Consider the following 20371-nt stretch of genomic DNA (forward strand, 5'->3'; position numbering starts at 1 on the left):
AATAAATTGGAGAGGGGTCAGAAAAGAGCCAAGAGACTGTTTAAAAGATTAGAAAACAGGCCTCATACCAATTGATTCAACGTGCTCAATCTGTTTAGCTTAATAAAGGGAATTTAGGTGGTGAGTTGATTACAGTCTATAAGTATCTACATGAGGAACACACTTTGGTTTAGCAGAGAAAGATATAACATGGTGTAATGGCTTGAAAAGTTGATGCTAGACAAATTCAGACTGAAAATAAGTCAAATTTTTAACGATAAGAGTAATTAACCATTGGTGGAGTCTCCATCACTGGCTATTTTAAAATCAAGATTGGATGTTTTTCTAAAAGATCTGCTCTAGAAATCATTCTGGGGAAGTTCTGTGGCCTGAGTTATACAGACTAGATCAGGGGTCTCAAACATGTGGTCCATAGGCTGCATGCGGCCCGTGCGGTTATTTTCTGCGGCCCGCCAGTTCCCCGCGGGCCCCCCGCCCTCCCGCTTTACCTAGAGCGGCTCCGGCCCGGCACGCACCGGGGGCAGGGCAGGCTCCCTGCCTGCCTGCCTTGCCCCTGTGCCACTCCAGGAAGTGGCCAGGAACTGGGTGGGGAGGCGTGGCACAGGGGTCTGTGTATTGCCCTGGCCGCACCTCCAGGTACCTCCCTGAAGCTCCCATTGGCTGCAGTTCCCGTTCCCGGCCAATGGGATCTTCGGGGGGGTACCTGGAGGATGGACAGGGCAACACACACCCCTGTGCCCCCTCCTTCCCTGCCGGTTCTGTCCGCTTCCTGGAGCGGCACAGGTGCAGGACGGGCAGGCAGGGAGCCTGTCCTACTCCCGGTGCGCGCCAGGCCAGACCCACCCCCTGAACCGCTCCTGCAGCCAAACCCCCTGCCCTGAGCCCCCTGCTGCACCCCACATCCCTCCTGCACCTGACCTCCTGCCCTAAGCCCCCTGCTGCACCCTGCACCCTGACCCCCTGCCCTGAGCCCCCTGCTGCACCCCTCCTGCACCCCAACCTGACCCTGAGCCCCCTGACACACCCTGCACCCCTCCTGCACCCCCTGGGGGTAGGGAGGGGGCAGAGTTGGGGTGGGGATTTCAGGGAAGGGGTTGGAATGGGGGCAGGGAAGGGGTGGGAAGAGGTGGGGCCTCATGGAAGGGATGGAGTGGGGGTGGGGATGGGGGTCGGGGAGGCAGTAGTGCAGCCCTCTGGCCAATGTACTAGTCCTCATGTGGCCCTCATGGTCATTTGAGTTTGAGACCCCTGGACTAGATGATCAAAATGGTTCCTTCTGGCCTTGGAAACTATGCTCCAGATTGATGTCATCTTCATGTTTTCTTCCTCTAAAAACTCACACTCTATATCCTTTCCCTTATTGAGACTGCCTTGCAAATTGGGAGTTCCTCCAGTGTGGGGTGATCCCTCAGGGTGTGGAATTGCCAGCATGATTCCTACTCTACCCCCTCTGACACCACCCTGTTGTTGGGGTTATGGTGAGAGAAAGGGAGTGAGTGTGTGGCTGCTACACCTGTCTGATATTTGGTTGCCAGAGCAGCCCTTTGGAGGTTTTTAACAGCCACTACACTTTAGAACAGCCCTAAATCTGCATTAAGTTGTGCCTTGGAACTAGGGTGGAATCTGGCACTGCATATCTGGTTATGAGGATCTGGTCTATTGTGTATATTCATTCCTCAACTCCTTTAAAAAGAATGATTGAAACAGCTGAACTGTGCTGTATCTCCAACTAGATCTTTTCTACAGATCTGCCAGTGGAAGATGAGGACTCCCCAGTGCCTGCATAATTACCAGCCAAAACATACCCCATGCTCAACCAGCTATACCCCTGCACTGACTCATGAGATGGGTGCCCCCTTAACAGAGTTGAAGTTCAAATACACACCCAAACTATCCAGGCTTGCTGAATTTACATCTTATGTGAACAACCTTTTTCATGGTGTAGTATCAGCACTCCAGTTCCACTTGGAGCTGCAAGCTCATTTCAGACCCTAAAGGAAGATTTGGTACCCACTCAGTTCTATTAATGGGCAAAGGCTTGAGGTGGGAGGAAAAGTTTCTTATGTACTTTTAAAATAGGTTTGCTCATCCCCAATGGTGACCCTAGTAAAAGGCTAGCCTCCTACTCCCCTTTTCTTCTCTCCTTCCTTTCCCAACCTCCAGCTCTCTTTACTTCTCAGAACAGTGCTATGTCTCCAGCTATGACAGAATGACACCACTTCTCCTCTGTTAGCAAAATTGTTCATCATTTCATCCAAAGCACATTAGCTGACAACCAAAAATTAATCAAGAAGCTTCGATTGTGATGCAAATCACCATGGCTATGTGCTGGAGAATCTGGAAATCTTACTAAAGTCTCTTCATTCTCATCTGTCAGAAATTTTTGTTTGCTGTCCTAATTAAAAAAATACTTTTTCTGCCCACCTCAGATAACGATGCTGCATAAGCCCAATTTATCTTTTTCAGCACCAGTTGCTCCTGGTTCTGATGTTGAGTAAAAGAATTCACTAAGGAAGCAAGTATACTTCTAGACAGTTAATTCAGGTGGCAAAGCTTCTTTATTTAGTAATAGGCATCTGAATTGATAGCACTTAAGGCTCAGCAGGGTTATTTATCTTTCCAATGAAGAGTGTGCTGTTGGTAGCTCTATCAAAAATCAGCACCAGGAAGGGAGAGTTGAATTCAATAATTTGAGGAAAAGACATTGGCATTATTTCAATGGCAGTGGCTGCTGCCGCCTCTGTGCCTCTCTCATCGATGTTCAGCATGGCCTTATGGACAACCTGTGGGAGATAAAGCACGCATTGCCGTTCTGAGCAGAGAACAGTAGCTTGTAAGTAAAGATGAATCTGATGGCTTTTAGGGCTGTTTAGAAAGTCTCCTGGGGAAGAGTGGGCAGATGGATAGGACTGAATGGACACTACAGAAGGAGAGGACGTTTTCTTATTCTAGCAATTGTTGCATATCTGAGAAACAAGATCATCGAATCATAGAAATTCAGGGCTGGACAAGACCTCAAGAGGTCGTCTAGTCCACCCCCCTGCGCTGAGGCAGGATTAAGTATACCTAGAGCATGTCTGATATATGTTCACCAACCTGTTCTTAAAAGACACCAATGATGGGTATTCCTCAACCTTCCTAGGTAACCTGTTCCAGTGCTTACCTGTCTTTATAGTTAGAAAGTTTTTCCTAATATCTAACCTAAATCTCCCTTGCTGCAATCAGTAATCAGTAAGCTGATTACTTCTTGGTCTATCCTCGGTAGACATGAAAAACAATTGATCAACAAAAATTTTTAGTTAAGTCTATATCTCCTTATAGTTATAAAACATTTTTACATATTTGAAGACTATCATCATGTCCCGCCCGTATTCTCGAGACTAAACATGCCCAATACTTTCAACCTTTCCTCAGGTTTTCTATACTTCTTTTCATTGTTGTTGTTCTCCTCTGGACTCCAGTTTGTCGACATGTTTCTTAGAGTGTGGTGCCCAAAACTGGACATGATGGATCTGTTTGACCCTCCCCTCTATGAAGGAGATTTTTGTTTCAGTCTACAAAAAATAGTCTCAATTGCAGATCTCCAAGATCTCTGAAGGGATGGAGAACTGGTTGCTGAGGGATTATGGCTGAAATTCACCTGTGTGCAACGGACCAGCACAAGGCGTAAGTACCTCTTGTGCCCTCTAAGACCAATAAATATGGGAGAAGCATCTAAATTGCTTTTATTAGTCTCTTTATGCCTGGGGGAAAGGAAACAACTGAAAGTATTTGGGCAAACACATCTAAATAGCTACTATAAATTACATCCAGTTAAATTCCAGAAATCAGTCCAAAAACATAGATGCTTATCTGAAATGTTTTCCTTAACCCTGAGATCTTCTCTTCCTCCTCTATGACCCACCCCTTCATGATAGCCCCACCCCTTCATGATAGCCCCACCTTGAGTTGCCATCTTATGAGGAATGGGATGCCCTTTAGTTTCCTACCCACTGCCTGCAATCCAGTCCTGCTTTCCTGGGGCAGGAGGCTGGGCAGCATCTTCCAAATACCTTTGGCAGCTTCTGTTGAGAATCAGGCTGCTTGCTCACCATCTCATTCTTCTGGAGGGGAACCTACCCAGATATGCTCTGGAGCATCCAGCTGCTCAATACTGGTTCAAAAAGGGTTAAAGGGCTGTTGCAGAAGATCCACCTTAGAGTGTAATGGGCTAAACTGAAATCCAGGTTGACATTAGGCCAAATTCATCCCTGGTGTAAACCCCCTGATCTGAGCAGATTAAGCCAGGGATGAATCTGTCCCATTGTGACTGATGATCAGACATGATGGCGTTCTGCTAAGCAAGGTACATTTTAACATGGCATTTTGAAAAGGAAAAGAGAACCCCCAGATCTGCAAACTTACTCTTGAAACCTGCAGCTCAGGGTCCCCAGTGATTCCCGACAGATCAGCTTGTTTGGTGAACACATCAGTAATGCCCATTTTGGTGAGATGGTCCTTTAAATCAAAGGTAGCAGAGATCGAAAATTTTGGAATGTACAGGTTTGCAGAGCTGTTAAAAGAAGAAACACAACAAGATGCTAAAATATTTCATAGATTCATAGATTCATAGATACTAAGGTCAGAAGGGACCACTCTGATCATCTAGTCCGACCTCCTGCACAGCGCAGGCCACAGAATGTCACCCACCCACTCCTATGAAAAACTCACCCATGTCTGAGCTATTGAAGTCCTCAAATCATGGTTCAAAACTTCAAGGAGCAGAGAAGCCTCCCTCCAGTCAACCATGCCCCATGCTACAGAGGAAGGCAAAAAAACCTCCAGGGCCTCTCCAATCTGCCCTGGAGGAAAACTCCCTCCCGACCCCAAACATGGCAATCAGCCAAACCCTGAGCACATGGGCAAGATTCACCAGCCAGATACCCAGGAAAGAGTTTTCTATAGTAAATCAGATCCCATCCATCTAATATCCCATCTCAGGGGATTAGTCCTATTTACCCTGAATATTTAAAGATCAATTACTTACCAAAATCCCATTATCCCATCATACCATCTCCTCCATAAACTTATCGAGTAGAATCTTAAAACCAGATAGATCTTTTGCCCCCACTGCTTCCCTTGGAAGGCTATTCCAAAACTTCACTCCTCTGATGGTTAGAAACCTTCGTCTAATTTCAAGTCTAAACTTCCTGGTGGCCAGTTTATACCCATTTGTTCTTGTGTCCACATTGGTGCTGAGCTGAAATAATTCCTCTCCCTCTCCTGTATTTATCCCTCTGATATATTTATAGAGAGCAATCATATCTCCCCTCAACCTTCTTTTAGTTAGGCTAAACAAGCCCAGCTCCTTAAGTCTCCTTTCATAAGACAAGTTTTCCATTCCTCGGATCATCCTAGTAGCCCTTCTCTGTACCTGCTCCAGTTTGAATTCATCCTTTTTAAACATGGGAGACCAGAACTGCACACAGTATTCTAGGTGAGGTCTCACCAGTGCCTTGTATAACGGTACTAAAACCTCCTTATCCCTACTGGAAATGCCTCTCCTGATGCATCCCAAAACCGCATTAGCTTTTTTCACAGCCATATCACATTGGCAGCTCATAGTCATCCTATGATCAACCAATACTCCAAGGTCCTTCTCCTCTTCCGTTACTTCTAATTGATGCGTCCCCAACTTATAACTAAAATTCTTGTTATTAATCCCTAAATGCATAACCTTACACTTCTCACTACTAAATTTCATCCTATTACTATTACTCCAGTTTACAAGGTCATCCAGATCCTCCTGTATAATATCCCGATCCTTCTCCGAATTGGCAATACCTCCCAGCTTTATATCATCTGCAAACTTTATTAGCACACTCCCACTTTTTGTGCCAAGGTCAGTAACAAAAAGATTAAATAAGATTGGTCCCAAAACCGATCCCTGAGGAACTCCACTGGTAACCTCCCACCAACCTGACAGTTCGCCTTTCAGTAGGACCCGTTGCAGTCTCCCCTTTAACCAATTCCTTATCCACCTTCTGATGTTCATATTGATCCCCATCTTCTCCAATTTAACTAATAATTCCCCATGTGGCACGGTATCAAATGCCTTACTGAAATCTAGGTAAATTAGATCCACTGCATTTCCTTTGTCTAAAAAAATCTGTTACTTTCTCAAAGAAGGAGATCAGGTTGGTTTGGCACGATCTACCTTTTGTAAAACCATGTTGTATTTTGTCCCATTTACCATAGACTTCAATGTCCTTAACTAATTTCTCCTTCAAAATTAGCTCATACTCTGTACTCTGACCTATTTAGCTTCTGTGACTGTTACAAGAAAACCCCAGTGAGTAGGCACACTCCTTTGTGTACAGTACTAACTGTCCCTCTGATTTCCAGTGCTTTCAAATGGTGATGCAGATAATGGGTCGAAATCATCTCTGATGTAACACCTCTGGCTTTGGTGATATTACACCAGGTCTAAAATTGGCCATTTAGTTCAAGTGGTCTCTCATATCTTTTGTTGCTCTTCAGTGGACTTACACCAATGATGAATTTATCCCAAGATGCTCCAGAATATGCTGCTGAGAATTGCATAAACTTTTTTTTTGTCAGTATCACATTGCCAGCTGCTATCCAATTTACTGCCCGATATCTCTAACTCCGCTGTGACGCTTTATATTTCAGTATGCTCAGTAACTTCTGCAACACCTCCCCCTTCAGTATCATCTAGCTAATTAGCACAAGCAAACCAAATTAGCATGTTTCTTCCACCCTCTTCCAGATTGTTAACCTACTTGTTAAATATGACCAGGGCTAACATTGATCTCTGCCTCAATGGACTCCTGGCCCAACTTGACTTTGGACCTGATCCAAAGCCCACTGACATATATTGAGAGATTCCAATTAATTTCAGTAGGCTTTGGATCCGGACAATATTGCTCTTTATCAGCACGTTTTGATTACACTCCTTCAACCCATGCCCATATTCAAACCAATGTGAACTAATTTATCTAGTATGATTTTATTAGATGTCGCACCAAATGCTTTACAAAACTGCAGCTATTTTAGCAAACACAAGACTTTGTTAAAAGAAAGTTCAGGCAGATGTAGTGAGAGCCCTGGGTGCAAATAGGTTTATCTTGATTATTAACAGTGAATCAATGGGGAACTCAGAAGTAGGCTGACTTGACCAATGCAACTTCTTTAACGGTTCTAGCATCTCTTCTCTCGCCAGCAAGTTGTAGCAGTGAAAAGTTATAGCTGGTGTTGATTCCAGCAGTGGGAGCTAGCAGAACTTCATCAGAACATTATAGCTTGAAAAATAAAATCCTAGAAAATCAGGAAATCCACAAATAACCATAAATCGTGTTGATCATGGAATTCAATGATCCTTGTAATGTATATAAGGTCAAAAGCAAGTTTTTCCAGTATTCTTCAGATTTAGAAAATGAATAAGTAATACACTTTGTGCCTGTAATTTCCCTTTTGTCTTCTAGGTGAAAGAGTTTAAGTCATAATTTTCTTTAACTTGTTTCAGAGAATAAGGTTCTTGCAGTCTACAACCATGTGATTGAATTCTCTATTAGTTGTGATTCTGGTTTATGAAAGATGTTAATATCACTGGCAATTTGTCAAGATATTTCAAAATACAATTCTACCCTGAAAAGTGACTGTGGAAATTGCATCTTTTTGATCAAGCAAACTGATTACATTAGTGACTCAAACAAACTTTTACTACCTTTTATTCCTGACCGCCCTGCAGAACTGATGCAGCTCTGGGAGAGAAAGCTGAATTCTATTCCAGCCCATGCACCACTGGAAGAATGATTAAATATATTCCAATTGCAAGATTTTATTGATGGGAATGCCTGAAAAAAGAACCCAATTTGACTCTAAAAGCTCAGGGTGAGCTTGCAGGGTTGGCAATTAGGAAAAAAAATTGTTAAACTGAGCAGATCTGATTTGGAGTCACTGAGAGACATAAACATGGAACCCCACAGTGTCATTTTCACAGTTTCACTTTTCAAAGTACATCAACACTTCAGGTGTGCCAGGCCCCCATACTTGGGGATGGATTCCAATTGGGGACTCCATAATACTTTGAAATGGTACCTGATTGCCAAAAGATTACCTTTGATGGAGTGAGTTTGACCATCTGGACACAGTTTCTTTCCACAGAGCATCTTCTACCTGCTTCATTTTTCCTTTATTAGGCAGAATAAAAAATGCTGTAGCACTTCCATTGTAATAAAGTTGGACCACTGTGCAAGACAGCTCCACATCGAAGTGGAGGAGAAACATGCCCATTCTGTACATCATAGGAACTTTAACGATTGTTTCCTCATCCACGAAAAAGTCTCTTTCTTTAGTGTCCTCTGGCATAAAAGGTTTTTCCCACTTGCCTAACAGAAAGAAATAGAATGCAGTTGAATATTCTGGAAAAGAGGAATTACACATACAGTCCAGGTGAACCATGTAAGGTTATGTGTGTATGTAATTCAAAAGCTAATTTTTATTTATAAGGGATTATTTGTTTTGCAACATGTATTTATTTGTAGGCCATAGAAATGCCTAATCATAGTGCAACACCCCAGAAACATTAAGGAATTACAATAAGCCTTACAATGCCTAGAGCCCTACCAAATTCACAGTCCATTTTGGTCAATTTCACAGTCATGGGACTTTAAAAATTGTAAATTTCATGATTTCAACTATTTAAATCTGAAATTTCATGGTGTTGTAATTGTAGGGGTCCTGACCCAAAAAGGAGTTGTGTGTGTGGGGGGGGGGATGGGGGATTGCAAGATTATTGTAGGGAGGGTTGTGGTACTGCTACCTTTGCTTCTGCGCTGCTGCTTGTGGTACTCCAACTGCCCAGCTCTGAAGGCAGAGCCGCCGCCAGCAGTGGTGCAGAAGCAAGGATGGCACGGTGTGGTATTGCCACCCTTACTTCTGTGCTGCTGCCTGCAGAGCTGGGCCCTCAGTCAGCAGCTGCCACTCTCCGGCCGCCCAGCTCTGAAGGCAGCAGCACAGAAGTAAGGGTGGCACGGTGTGGTATTGCCACCCTTCCTTCTTCACTGCTGCTGGCAGGGCACTGCCTTTAGAGCTTGGTGCCCAGCCAACAGCCGCCGCTCTCTGGCTGCCCAGCTCTGAAGGCAGCAGTGAAGAAGTAAGGATGGCAATACCATAACACCACAAAAATAATCTAGCGACCTCCCTGCAACTTCCCTTTGGGTCAGGACCCCCAATTTGAGAAACTCTGGTCTTCCCTGTGAAATCTGTATAATAGAGGGTAAAAGCACAGAAAAGACCCGATTTCACGGGGGGGAGACCTGATTTCATGGTCCGTGCTGCATTTTCCATAGTTGTGAATTTGGTAGATAGGGAAGTATTATCATCCCTATTTCATAGACAGGGAGGCACAGAGAGGTTAAAAACCATGGGAACTGGACTCAGACTCCTAATTCTGTGTGCTAATCACAAGACTATTCTTCCTTTATTAGAATAATGCAGGGGCATCTCTGTATTGCCCAGACGTATAACTTTGAAAGACCAGTTAAACGTTTGTAAACCTATAGTTTTGAGGAACGAAAAATTACTCTATTTGGGTGGGTTTATGATTAATTGGGGCCAAATTATGTCCTGTTGGGAAGACCAATTGTGTTTTAATTTGCTCATTTTTTCCCTAGACTTGGGACCTGGTTTACTTTCTTTTGAACCCACTTGAATAACGGATTTGAATTCAGATGGCACAGGCTCACATTCTGTTGTGGAGAGCACACGTAGTTTCACTGTAAGGTAAATGCAACACTTTATATGTGAAGCCCACTTTAGCTGTGTTGTGGTCAGAGGACCTGATCCAAAACTCATTGACTTCAATGGAAAGACTCCTATTGATTTCAGCGGGCTTTGGATCAGGCCCTTAATGGGCATTAAAACTCACTTTACTCTGCTTACACTGACTAGTTCCATTGTACAATGCCATATTGTAGCAGCATCAATGGTAATGCTGACAAGGCATGAAGCATGTCTGAAAAATATTTGTCTGCAGTAGATTGGCCACCCTTGAATCATGCAACCTTTGAAAGAGACAGATAAGAAGGATCAGATAGTTGACTCATCCCTTAATGCTTACAAGCAAAAATGGGGAGAAATGAGGGGTGCAACATTGTACTTATTACTAACTCTCTCTAAAGAACACTCTAGTTCCAGATGAATGATGTACCTGTGGTGGAATGATATGGGCCTCCCTTTGCTCCAAAATTCAGAGATGATGCAAGTTTGCTGTGTGCCTTGTGCTACAGGGTAGGGTTTATGTTCCCTCTGATAGCAGGGTGAACCTGCAGCCACTTTTCACAGCTAGGTGAACAGGGATGTGGGCATTTGATTTTCCACCCATTTCTTTCTACATCAACAGCACTTATTTGAAATCATAATGGAATGACTTGATAACTGTCAAGATAGATCAGTTTACAAGATTAACAATCTGTACAGTTCCCCATAGATTATAAAAAAAGAACTGTAGTTTTCTTGTCTTTTAGAATCTAAGACTGATCATACTCAGCCATCTAAAACATATTAAACAGACATCGGTCTGTATATGTCTACTTACCTTTAAAGAAGATATAGTTCACCAAAATCATTGCAGTCTCCGGATCAAGATCCTTCACTAATTCAACAATTTTCCCATGTGTTTTCTTCTCTACATAATCATTGATCTGTTTCTGAGCCTCTGCAGTATTCTTGAAGTTGATACTAAAAGCTTCTGCTTCATACAGGTTTTTGACATCAGCTAAAAACTTCTCTAGGACTTTCAGTTTTTCTTTTAGAAACAAGGCGTTTCCCATATCGAGTTGGAGCTCACTGTCAGGATGGTTTAGAATGTGGATGAGAGTATGGAAACCATGATGTATCTCCTTTTCCTGAACTTCTGTCAGATTAAAGGCAAGTCCTTCCAGAATCTGAGTCAGAGTGGCTGATTTAGCACCTAGGGCCAGCATTGCAAAGGCAGTGGAGATGCTAACAGGAGAGAAGAAAATGTTCTTTTTAGGGGCTTCTGAGGTAATCTGCTTGTAGAGTCTAAATGCAAAATCAGCATTGCTGGGAGCTAGTTTGAGGCAGTCACCTACATGATGGTGTTCCTCATGGTGTTCCTCATGAACTGTATCTTTATGGTGGTCATGTCCATTGTGGTGGTCAGGCAGGTGATCGCAATGGACAACAGCATGAAGCCCAGCAAGTAAACACAGATAGAGGACGGGCTTCATCTTCCAGTGGAACTACTGTGTGTGGCAAAAACGAATTGGTTAGTAAGTGGAAAATAAATAAATAAACCTAGTAGTGAAAATTACTCTCTCATCCCCATATAATAGGTGATCCTGTGATTATCTCTTCAGTGATTAAATTTTTGTGTGACCCAACTCGGTTCTTAATGGTGCGCTTAACCTTCCTGCAATTCTCCTACATGATCCTCCCCTTCTCCACATCCCTCATCCCCATGACCACCCAGTGTTATTGCCGAAAAAGCAAGGGTAGGTCATTGAAGGTGCTGTGTATTTAATTTAGGCCAAAGGACATAGAGAGGAGGCTATGCAGTGGATGCTACTTTACTCGTATGGAAACATGTGCCTGTCTAAAGTATGGCAACTCTTGTGAGCCAAAATACTGCAGTGCTGGAGATTGCTTTTGACGCTAAGGCTCTAAGATTGTTCACAACAGGAGGGCCACTGGGTTAGGAGATCCAGATATCTTCCGAGCCAAGAAAAGGGGAAGAGTTAGGCAGGAATCACTATCCAAAGCTGAATACAAGTTGAGGGGACATGTCTGGACTGGTTCTTATTGCCTCTGACCTGATTCCTCCATCTCTTCTTTTAAATACCCTAATTATTGTCAGGCTTCCAAGATGCTGCATTTCAACAAAGGATGCCTGGCTTTTTAAAGCAAACCCCAAAACTCTTACACTCTGTGTAACAGTGAGATACTTCAGTGAAAAACCTCTTCTAGAAAGAGTTTGAAATAATGTTCTTTCCTTCAGAAACCAATAAACCCACTGGAATGGGTTCATTTTTTTCAACACTACAAAAAGTGTTTTTTTTTTCACACTCAGGGACATTTTAGAAAGTTAATTTCCTTTTACAGGCCTCTTTAACTTCAGCAGGTGCTCTCTTGGTCAAGAATAATATTTTAGTTCCCAACATACCATAGAGATTATAACTAGGGTTGCTAGCTATCCTGGTTTTCCTGGGGTCATCCCTTTTTTTAGGTAGCTGTCCCAGGAAATCCATAAGTCTTTTCAGGACATTAAAAGTCCCATTGTTGTCAGTCACACCCCCGCGAGCTCCCTCAGGCTCTAGAGGCTATGGCGGGGGAGCCAGGGGGCACCGGTCCCTGCACAGAGTAGCTTTGGATCCAGAGTGTTTGGAAGCTGCAGGGATGGGTTGGGTTGGCTTGGGAGCTGCAAGCAAGACAGGAAAAGCTTGGGTTCAGGAGTGGCCAGTTACCACCATGCAGGTACTGTCTGTGGGGTTAACCACAAGGTGGCAGCAGGGTGGATCCAGCCAATGCTGTGCCCTGCTTGGTGAGGTCAGTAGCCATGGCAACCCCAGGAGCAGAAGTTCGTGGAGGCTGTGCCATCTCCCATGGGTGGGATGGGCAGGTAGTACCCAGGGTGTATGTGGTAGGATGGGAGGGGATTGGGAGGGCAGAAAGATGTCCTTGTATGTCATACCTCAAAGGGCAGATGTCCCAGGATAACACGGGTGAACATAATCCAAAGCTCGTTGAAGTCAATGACATTATTTTCTGTTGACTTCAATGGGTTTAAGATCAGACCCATAGGAGTCAACCCATTTCTGTTTGCCTTCTTTCCTTCTGGTTGCAGGAAGTACATTATTTTGTCCACTAATGACTGTATAAACCCATCATCAAGTGAGTTTGGAATCAGAGCTGAACTCCTTTCTAAACATGAATTTACCTGCAGCTGGATCAAACAAATGGCACAAGGGTTGTGAATTGGTTTGAGAAATACTGGGCCACATTCACTAAAGTTCACTCAGGAAGGTGTAAATTGAAGGTCCCTGCACTAACAATGGCCTTGCATCCCAGCAGGGACTCAACTCCAAAGAATATTATCAAGGGTATTTGCTCACTGCTGTCTCTTGGCTATCTCACTGGAGGGAGCAGATTTATTTTATCCCATTAATATCCACTTGCCATGATGTTACATTCCACAAATAGAAAAATATTTCAGCTAGGAGTGGGCAAATATTGCAAAATATTTTCAGTGAATAATCACTAATTTTTAAAGGAATATGCTTCACTTTGTGTTTGTATCTTTTTATTGTCTTTCTGCAAATATTTGATCCTTTGGGTTTTAGAAGCAAGAATATTTGTAAAAACCAGACATCCGTTTGCAAATATTGCAAAAAAGCAGAACATCTGCAAGTGTTCATAGCAACCAAGTTTAAAATTTACATATATATTATTTAAAATGGCTATTCTTGTGTTCTCATCCAGTCAGGACACAGAAACACTACCTCATGACTTATCTGACTAGTTTTACAAAGCTTCTAATTTAAATATTTGGCACAAATGCTCTCCAGACAATATGAATAAAATCATTTGAAAAGAAATCTGTGAGAGGCTAATTAGTTAAGATGAGCTATTATCAGCAGGAGAAAAAACCTTTTGTAGTGAATGTTATGATTCCTGATGACAGATTTGTGTCCATTTATTCTTTTGCGTAGACACTGTCCGGTTTGGCCAATATACATGCAGATGGGCATTGCTGGTACATGATGGCATATATCACATTGGTAGATGTGCAGGTGAACAAGCCCCTGCACATCTTCAGCCCCCAACTAAAACCTCTCCAGTGTGTCATCAAAGATTTACAAGGTATCCTGAAAAATGACCCCTCGCTCTCGCAGATCTTGGGAGACAGACCAGTCCTTGCTTACATACAGCCCCCCCACCTGAAGCAAATACTCAACAGCAACCATACACCACACAGCAAAAACACTAACTCAGGAACCTATCCTTGCAACAAAGCCCGATGCCAACTCTGTCCACATATTTATTCAAGTGACACCATCACAGGACCTAATCACATTAGCCACACCATCAGAGGCTCGTTCACCTGCACATCTACCAATGTGATATATGCCATCATCTGCCAGCAATGCCCCTCTGCCATGTACATTGGCCAAACCGGACAGTGTCTACGCAAAAGAATAAATGGACACAAATCTGTCATCAGGAATCATAACATTCACTATAAATTTTTTTTTCCTGTTGATAATAGTTCATCTTAACTAATTAGCCTCTCACAGTTTGTATGGTAACTTCCAACTTATCTGTATGTTTATATATATTTATCTTACTATATGTTGCATTCTATGCATCTGATGAAGTGAGCTGTAGCTCATGAAAGCTTATGCTCTAATAAATTTGTTAGTCTCTAAGGTGCCACAATTACTCCTGTTCTTTTTGCAGATACAGACTAACACGGCTGCTACTCTGAAACCTGTCATTAATTTCAGCGGCTGACATGGGGCATTTAGTACCTTGCAGAATCAGGCTCTTGTACTAAAGCATTGGATAAGTATAACAGCAGAATGTGTGTTCTTAACTATGCTAGAAATACTCTTGAATACTCTTAAACAGAAGACCCAGGTCAGTCTGCTATTTCCGTTTTAGGGCTGGTCAAAAATTTTCCATCAAAACTGTATTTTCATGAAAATGGATTTAGATTAAACAATTTATTTTCAAAAGATGCCTGCTTTTCCCCCAATAATTTTTTTTCATTGAATAAACAAAATATTTCAGCCAAAAATCAATATTTTTTTCTGCCAAAAACTGTTTATCCCATCAATATGGAGTTCAATTCAGTTTCCTCATATTCACATTCTCTCTTATGGGCCTGGCTCCCCAGCCTGACTACATGTCACATGATGTACCAAGGCCAAGAACTCTTATAATGCAACCACCTTCCCTCACCTTGGGGGAGACCATGGTGCATCATGGGAGATGTAGTCTGATCAGAGAATCTGGCCTATAGAGGAGAATGGGAGAGTGAAGCTTTCAAACTAGAACTCCCATAATGCACAGTGGTAGCCTTTCCAAACAGAAATATTTCTGCTTTTGAATAAAATATGCTTGCTTTCAGACAAATGTTTGGGGAAGAATAACTTTTTTTCTTAAAAAAAATTTGTTGAAATTCCCCACAAATAAAGTCCTTTTTCCAGTTATAATCTGTTTTCTCATTTGGGAGAAGTTATTCTTATGTTGTTGAGTGCCACCTATTGGAAATAGTTATGCAGATGGCTGGTGAGCATGGTCAAATACACAATTCAGGCAAGTTAAACCGACATACATATATTTTGTATTATGGCATTAGATCCTGTAGGCCAATGAATGGTGCGAGCTTTGCCTGAACAAGTAGTGATTATGTTATGAGTGGGATCTGCTCAAACACTTTCAGATACTAGATTTAAATTTTTATGCTCATTTAATTTTACAATTATTTTAAAATGTAGGGTTTGGCATTCCTTCCAAAATCCTGCAGTTTGGAAACCTGGACTGATCTTTAGGGGTAGAAAGAGAAATTCAAATATAATTAAGTGTTTGGACTATAATTAGTTTTTCAATATTATGGGCCTAATTCTGCACTAAGATACACTGTCTCTGATTCTCTATTAGTCTATCATTGAGCTAAGCCAAGAACAGAGGTGGGGGCAAAGGTGGCGATTGATTTCAATGAAAAAAAATCATTTAGAATCTGAGAGACACAAGGTGGGTGAGGTAATATCTTTTACTGGACCAACTTCTGTTGATAAAATAGACAAGTTTTTGAGCTACATAGAGCTCATCTTCAGGTTTGCAAAAGGTGATTAGAGTGTCACAGCTAAATCCAAGGTGCAACAGATTATTACGCATAAAGAGTTAACACATGTTGCAAGAGATCATTCAAGATAAAGTCGGCAATTAAAACTTCTGCAGTCATTTAAAATCTGACATTTTGTCTCATAAAAGAAGGATAGTTCCAAGGATATATACTGATTGAAAAGGAATTTTATTTAAGGCATATACAGTATGAGAAGCAAGCCACTTAATGCATTCAGGAATATGATTTGAAAGCTCCATGGATTAAGGGAATATCTAATTAAATAGTCTTTGTAATAGAATCTTTGCCCTGCAAGCTTTCAGAGTATTTTTCCCCACCCCTGCCCCCAGTAAGACTGGGAGCCATTGCTTTGGACTTCATATTTGTTGTGGTTGCTATATTTGCCTTTCACAATTTGCCAGGAGATCAGATAATTATAATTAGCAAGAGACACTATTTAAATCAGAATCTGTTATAAAGCAGTACAATACAATACAATATCCTACACATACTTTATGATTCAGGATTTCTGTTACCAAAGACAATTCCTTACAATTTCTTAAAATGCAAATACAATGCAACCTGCACAAAATTAGAATAATATTTCACTATTTAAAGTGCTTTTCATCAGTAGATCTCAGTCTAGTTTAGACTTCATATAAATACAGGATTCAAAGTCAGCTGTGCCTGAGTTCTAGTCCCAGGTCTGCACTGACTTGCTGTGTAGCCTTAGAGAAATCACTTCACCCCCTCTGCCTCAGTTTCCCTCGTGTTGTGTTAAGCATCGACAAAGTGCTGAGGGTTGTAGGAGATGTGGCTCTTGCCGTGCAGAACTTTCTGTTGAAATGGGCAAATGACACAAGAATATGCTGAGACTCAGAGGATGGCAGTGCTTAGGGAAATTTGCTTTGAATGGACCTTGGCAATCATGTTTGACTGACATAAGTCAGCATTTGTCCTGTCACGCTGATCTTACAACTGAGAATGGCAGCTCTTGCTTCCCCAGCGGCGTGATGGAGAAAACCCTGGGACTAGCTGGAGCCACCTTATTAAAATCTCACCAGCAAACTGAGAGGAGGGCTGGGGTAAATGCCCTGCCTCTGGTGGAACTTGTTCCCTGTCTGGTTACCACTAACTTACCTTTGTTAGGAATGGTTTTTATCTCTGTGATTCAGAAACAGACATCCCTGAATATAATCTTCTATAGGATAGTTTAGGTACTGGCTACTTAAAAAGTCCTACATTGTAGAGCACACATCCTGCATCCTTTACAAGCTCTCCAGAACTCCAAGCTCAAACTACACAAGGTGAAATCTGCTGTAATAGTAATATGCTAAGGCACAAAGGAGATACACCTCCATCAAATGCATAATTTTATTCACCAGATGGTGCTGCTTCCAATCCTTCATTCTGGTTATAAGATAGCAATTTCTAAGCAGGGAAAAACAAATGAGCAGATTTCCTAGTTCCTGAATGCTCCATTCTTTGAGCACTTCCCCCTCGCCAAGACACGAGATTAATTTCTGCCCTCATTAAAATCAGTGGCAGCTTTTCCCTGACTTCAATGTGATCAGGATTTCACTCATAGAGATCAGCACTGCCTACAAGGGACATTTTTGTGTTAAGTCCCTGTTAAATTACTGTCACCATATAACTGCTTACCCAACTGCTGTGAAAATTAGTCAATTAGTGCTTTTACAGTGCTATGATCAGGTAAAGCGCTACGTGCATTTTAAATATCATCATGGTTATTGCACCCTGAAATGGTTGCTTAAGACACATTTCCTTGTACCAGACATCACAAAAGGCACCACCATGTGAATCAAATGGCATAACATAAATTGCATGCAACACTGGTAATACACATTTGAAATCCCCATGGTAAAATGATTACTTACCGCAGATTCCAAGGATCCTGTGGTGTTCACCAGGCTTGGGCTGCACTTTGCTTTGCTATTTATGCTGCTAAAAAGCATTATGAAAGCCAAGTGTCCTCTAGTAAAGATTAACCAGGTCAGCTAAGGGTTAGTACTTTAGTGATTGCACAGAGCAAACAGTGATGATGTTAGTTCTATGGCGCACCCAATTTTGCTGTGTGTGCATTCCCTAAATGTGGGTTTGTGCACATTGGACATAGGCATCTGTCATAAACATACAGCTAAGAGTAGCATAAAATCCTTCCTTTACCTGTAAAGGGTTAAGATGCTCAGATAACCTGGTTGGCACCTGACCAAAAGGACCAATAAGGGGAGAAGATACTTTCAAATCTGTGGGGGAAGGTTTTTGTTTTGTGTTTCTTTGTGTTCTCTCCCGGACAGCGAGGAACCAGGGCAGGGAAAATACATCTCCTAAAGCCATACCTGAACTAAGCATCTAAGATTACAAATTGTAAGGAAATGTGTTAGATTATCTTTTGTTTTAGCTTGTGAATTTTCCCTGTGCTAAGAGGAAGGTTTATCTCTGTTTTTTTGTAACTTTGAAGTTTTGCCTAGAGGGGAATCCTCTATGTTTTAAATCTTATTACCCTGTAAAATTAGCTTCCATCCTGATTTTACGGAGATGTTTCTTTTATTTTTTTTCTTTATAATAAAGTTCTGTTTTTTAAGAATCTGATTGGTTTTTAGTGTCCTAAAAACCCAAGGGTCTGGTCTGTGCTCACCTTATTTACCTATCTGGTTGGTAGATTATTCTCAAGCCTCCCCAGGAAAGGGGGTGAAGGGGCTTGGGGGAATATGTTGGGGAAACAGGAACTCCAAGTGGTCATTTTCCTGAATCTTTGTCTAACTCACTTGGTGCTGGCAGCAGTACTCATTCAAGGACAGGGAAGGATTTGTGCTTTGGGGAAGTTTTTAACCTAAGTTGGTAGAAATAAGATTAGGGGTCTTTCATGTGGGTCTCCATATCTGTACCCCAGAGTTCAGAGTGGGGAGGGAACCCTGACAGCATCCACCTCATTTCTGTTTATGCTTCAGTGAGGAACACTAAAGCCTCAGTCTTGCAACTACTTACATGCATGAGTAACTTTACTAATTTCAATAATCCCATTGGTTTCAAGTGAGTAAAATTACATGTGTATAGTACTGGTTTGGGGCCTAATGGCAAACCTCAGGTAGCTAAGTACTGCAGGCAGATCTCTTCTTAATAGTTCAAACTGAGATTCTTTGTTTCCATCCCAGAAAACTTTTAGTAGCTCTTATACTGTGTATGTAATGCATATAAAACTAACCACCTATTACTTATCTACAGTCCCATTGACAAAGCAAGTAACTGGGACCATCCCCCCACAATTAAATAAAAACATTTATGTTTGTAGTGACTATAGGTTGCTATAGTGACTGGCAAATTCCACTGTGTTTGCTATATTGAATAAAAATGATTAGAACATGCGCTGGTAAATGCAATGTTTAAGTATGTTCCAGTTTTTTGTAATCTCACACAGGAATCAAGGACAAAACCCAGGATACCAACAGTCTGTTTAATTTATAAAATGATAATAGTTTAAATAAAACTATAGGTTTGCCAGTGTATTTTTGTGATCTCCTTTTTAATGCAAATACCGTGATTTTAATTCAGAACTGGCTGAGTACTGTCTGCTAATGATGGATTTCAGCTCTCAAGTTATTTACAGGCTGGTTACTTATGAGGATGGGAAAACCAGCTTATTCACAGATGTTGTGTGTTGTTTGCCATTCTTTAGTCAGCATTTACCTGTCATTACTGCACAGTGGACCTGATTTACTCTTTCCTAGCACCCAGTGTAGTCATTGGCACCTGGGCACAGTGCTACTATTCTGATCTGATAGTGTCTTACACTCACCTTATACAGGTGTCAGTGACTGCACAAGTTGCAAATGGGAGAATCAGGCCCAGTTTAGCTCATGTCCCCAGATTCACACATGAAGGTGGTCCCAAGGTGTGTAGATCTCTTCCCTCCAACACGGGGCGGCGGGGCAGTTGTCTCTTCAGACTTGTTCTTCTTTGCCTCCTCCCCCTGACTCTGGGCTCCACATTGTCACTCTGTGAGTCTGGGGAGCTACCTGTGGGGAAAGTAGCAGAGGCGAGATGGGTTTAGGAGTGGAGTAAGTGGGCTTGGTGGCCCTCTCTGGGCCAAATGGGCTACCCTAGCAAAGATAGCATAGCCTGGAGGAGCCTGGTATCACAGAGAACATTTATAGTTCAAGTGAGTCTCTGGGTCAACTGTGTGACTGAACACTTACTCCCGGAACTGAGAGCCACTTGGAGAGTGGATGACGGGAGAGGCAGGAGTCCCCAGCAGGCCCTCTGCTGCTGCTGTGGAAGAGAGGGCTGTAGGTTTAAGGCTTCAGTCCAACAAAGCACTTAAACACGTGTCTAGATTTAAGCACAGGTACAGTCCCATTGGAGCCCAGTGGGGACAACGAGCAAGTGCTCAAAGCTAAGCATGTGCTCAAGTGCTTTGCTGGATCAGGGACGTAAGAAGCAATGTCAGAGTCTGGGGAGGACTAAGAAGACTAGGAAACC

At 42.3% G+C, this 20371-nt stretch overlaps 1 protein-coding gene across 3 annotated transcripts; it reads right to left on the bottom strand.

The window, feature by feature from the left end:
- Window positions 1-1197: 1197 nt before the first annotated feature.
- LOC119857239 (alpha-1-antitrypsin-like) lies at window positions 1198-19881 on the bottom strand. Of its 3 annotated transcripts, none has more exons than XM_043516847.1 (5): window positions 19689-19881; window positions 10601-11270; window positions 8120-8390; window positions 4405-4552; window positions 1198-2783 (listed from the first exon to the last, which is right to left on the bottom strand). In XM_043516847.1, exons 2-5 carry the CDS (start codon window positions 11253-11255, stop codon window positions 2592-2594), a joined length of 1266 nt encoding a protein of 421 aa, XP_043372782.1. In that variant the 5' UTR covers window positions 11256-11270; window positions 19689-19881; the 3' UTR covers window positions 1198-2591. The 3 variants fall into 3 exon arrangements, with proteins under 3 accessions (XP_043372782.1, XP_038261811.1, XP_043372783.1); XM_038405883.2 differs by lacking the exon at window positions 19689-19881 and adding an exon at window positions 17770-17891; XM_043516848.1 differs by lacking the exon at window positions 19689-19881 and adding an exon at window positions 17770-17790 and having other exon boundaries at window positions 10601-11267.
- Window positions 19882-20371: the final 490 nt, after the last annotated feature.

Source organism: Dermochelys coriacea, chromosome 6, assembly GCF_009764565.3.
Source record: "Dermochelys coriacea isolate rDerCor1 chromosome 6, rDerCor1.pri.v4, whole genome shotgun sequence".
Lineage (NCBI taxonomy): Eukaryota > Metazoa > Chordata > Testudines > Dermochelyidae > Dermochelys > Dermochelys coriacea.